General features: G+C 35.4%; 1 protein-coding gene across 1 annotated transcript; it reads left to right on the forward strand.

Moving 5' to 3' along the window:
* Positions 1,947-2,700, forward strand: LOC109224162. Its single transcript, XM_019388749.1, has 2 exons — positions 1,947-2,045; positions 2,404-2,700. The coding sequence occupies exons 1-2, from the start codon at positions 1,947-1,949 to the stop codon at positions 2,698-2,700; spliced, it is 396 nt and encodes a 131-aa protein (XP_019244294.1).

A 3,268-nucleotide genomic window follows, 5' to 3' on the forward strand; every position in this document is an offset into this window, starting at 1 on the left:
GAAGAAGAAAAGATACCTGTGAGGAGAAGGGGTAGACCACTGAAGCCATTTGAAGGATGAAATAGAGGAGGAAGAAGAAGCCGAGAAGGTAGTAATGGAAGATGAAGATGACAGCGAGAATATAAAGAGTGAAGCTGTTGAGAATGGAAAAAAGAGGAAGAGCTCTCCGCAGGTCAAGGAAAATGCTGATTCAGTGAAAGAGGAAAATGGTGTTGGCACCAAAGCTAACTCTAGTGACTTGATAAAATCAGTTGGATTCAGACAAAACGGGAGCAGAAGGAAAAACAAGCCTAGACGTGCTGCTGAAGTTGGTGTTGAGTGCAGATGAACAATGGCTCGTCATTTTGAATAACTGATTCAGTGATGATTTGCTACTCGACCCTCGTTATATTTTCTATGTTTTTGATCATTGCAATTTAATCTGAGGAATTCAATTTTGTGAAGATTTCTGCAGCAAATTTTAGTCTTACTGAATGTGTTGCTGCTAGATCTCTTAGCTAGTTCTCTCATTTTGCACGTGTTAGTAAAACTAGAAGCTTATTTGCCCCCTCCATTGTAACTTTTGTTTAGCTGGATATGTGTGATGCCCTTGTTTGAAATGGTAGTTATTATGTTTTTCATGAGTATGTATTATACTATTACTTGACGTGTGAAAACTAGAGAAGCATGAATTAGCCTCTTGGTCGGTAACTGAAGTTGTCTGAGAAAGAACTCTTAATGCCAAACTGAGGTGGTAGTGAAAGCCAGAAGAAAGCGCAATGTTAGTGTGCTGAATTCAGGGTACAAGCTTATTGCAGATCAGAGAAGACATGCTATTTCCTTCTGTTGTATTGGCTGATATTTTCATTTTGTTGAAACTGAAGCCAGTTTTCCCAGATGCAATTGAGTTTGCCTGCTCGGTGGTGATATCTCTGATCTTATTGTTCTTCTCATAGTGCAGTTTTCTGGTTTTTAGCCTACTAAATGTGATGTTTATAAGGAGTTAATGTATGATTGATAGAAGTTGTCTGAACTCTTAGTCGTCTTGCTTCTATTGCTAAGATCTAATGTTGAGGATCTGTGTTTTTGCTTTTATACTTTCATAATAGCTATGCACTTGCAATGTGGTTCTAAACTTGGTCGGGTGTTCACAACCCGTGCATACTAAACCTCTGTTTGAGGTATGAACATTCTTTGGACGATTGATGTGAAGTAATTGCTAACTTTAAACCACATGGTCGATGCCATATCCTAGCAAGAATTTTACTTGTGATTCTTCCACCAGAAAGGAATTGCGGAAGGAAACTGACGTTTGGCACTTGAGCAGTACAAATGGAATTTAATAGTCTCTTCTGTTGGTGTTATCCCCATATATCTGTTTTGTCCGAAGGTCCGCAAGATGTATAAGGTGTTCTTAGTGGAGATAGCTGCTTCTAATATTATGCATTGGCAACAGAGCTGAGTTGCATGATCCAGAACTTGTACTGTATAGAGTTCCACTGTAACTAACTGAGCAACTGGTATTGAATTTCACTATGTTTTATGCTTTACCATCACTTTTCTGCAGTTAGATTTGTGTTGAATTGGAAAAGCAATTCATTTGAACCTGAGCATGCATATACACCTCCATATTTCCAAGGATTAGGTGATTCTTTTTGGCCATGCATATCTGAAATAGCAAGTCCTGTTAATGTAGAGATATCAGCTGATTGTTTCAGTTAGCTCTTCCTGTTAGATGTCTACAACTCAATGGCTATACTTGCTGTTTATTCTTGTAAGAAACTTATTTAGCAAGGGTATCAGGATATGGAATTCTCTACACTTAGCCAACCCGTTTGTCTGTTGACAAATGATTTAAGAGAAACCTGTTAATTGATTATTACAGTTCGTAGAAATTAATTTCCAACCAAGAAAATTTGAGATTGATACAATTGTATACAGAAATACGTTCAAATTCGATTTTGCACATGTCATACGTTCAAGAAGCTCTTCAGACATACACAACGCTTGGGAAAAAATACCAGGAGATGCTTACCTTGAATGAGGCAATGTCTACACGAATGACTGTAAGTTGCCTTTTATTTATGTATCCGTTTCCTATATGTATCCATGGTACAAGGTATTTAACTGTATATATTTCAAGGTAGCAATGGAAGTTGTATCCTATATTCAGTCAAGACTACTCTAATATTCTGCCAGCATTCATGTAGTCTGTATTCTAATATATTCAATGTATTTACATGTATATACATGTATGTCTTTGAATTCTGTATGTACAAATATAGTTGTATCTACTGTTGTTGTATTTTAATACAAAATATATTATGATTCTTAAAACTAAATAAAATTATAATACTATATATGAAAATCATATTTAATACGTCTATTCTTATATATATGTATGCTTTGTTTTTTTAAATGTAGGTGGTGCCATCGACTGAATATTTGCATACGGTGAACGATGAAGGAAGGCATTACACAATATGCTTTTTAGAGAAAAAATGCAGTTGTGGTCGGTTCCAAGTCAACGAATTATCGTGCCCACACGCTTGGACTGTCCTGAAGAGCAAGTATCTAATGCCAGAAGATTATTGTTCTGATTATTACAAACCAAAGTCTGTTGTAATGATATATGAGGTGCCCGTGTATCCTTCGCCGGACCGGAAAAAATGGAATATACCAGCACATGTAGCAGATGAAGTTGTATTACCGCCCAAATAGAAAAGACCTCCTGGAAGACCAAAGAAGAAGCGTGATAAGCCCTTCATTGAATTGCTGCAGAAGAAAAATCAACATTCGTGTAGCATATGTGGGCAGGAAAGACATAATAAGCGTACTTGTAGAAATGCTCGACGTTGAAATTAGTTCACAATCTGACTTGTATTAATGAAAAACAATTTGTTATAGATTCCGGTGTCATTTCGAATATATTTTGGATATACTTAGTTGGTGTATTAAATCTGAATACGTAATTAAAATACGACCATTGCATCTTCATTATATATGAATATAGATGAATACAATCATTGAATACATTGAACTGATGATTCTTTTTGGAATACATATAGTACAACAGAGAGTTAATATGATTTATGAATGTTAAATAGATGTATTCAAATACACTTGAATACAAATTATGATAATCTGTTATTACAATCAGTTATATACAAAAGCTGTATTCAAAATACAGCTGAATACATATCAATGCAATATATCATATAAATATGAAGGTCTACAAACACCTCCTGAAAATATGTGAACATAACCGGGTGAATACATATAAATACAA

This window comes from Nicotiana attenuata, chromosome 3 (assembly GCF_001879085.1).
Source record: "Nicotiana attenuata strain UT chromosome 3, NIATTr2, whole genome shotgun sequence".
In the NCBI taxonomy this organism is placed as follows: domain Eukaryota; kingdom Viridiplantae; phylum Streptophyta; class Magnoliopsida; order Solanales; family Solanaceae; genus Nicotiana; species Nicotiana attenuata.

What these genes read in the sequence shown, in the direction of transcription:
- LOC109224162 (XM_019388749.1), top strand. Translation starts at nt 1,947, where the DNA reads ATGTCATACGTTCAAGAAGCTCTTCAGACATACACAACGCTTGGGAAA. An exon ending in CAATGTCTACACGAATGACT is followed by an intron (nt 2,046 to 2,403) that starts GTAAGTTGCCTT and finishes TTTTAAATGTAG; the next exon opens with GTGGTGCCATCGACTGAATA.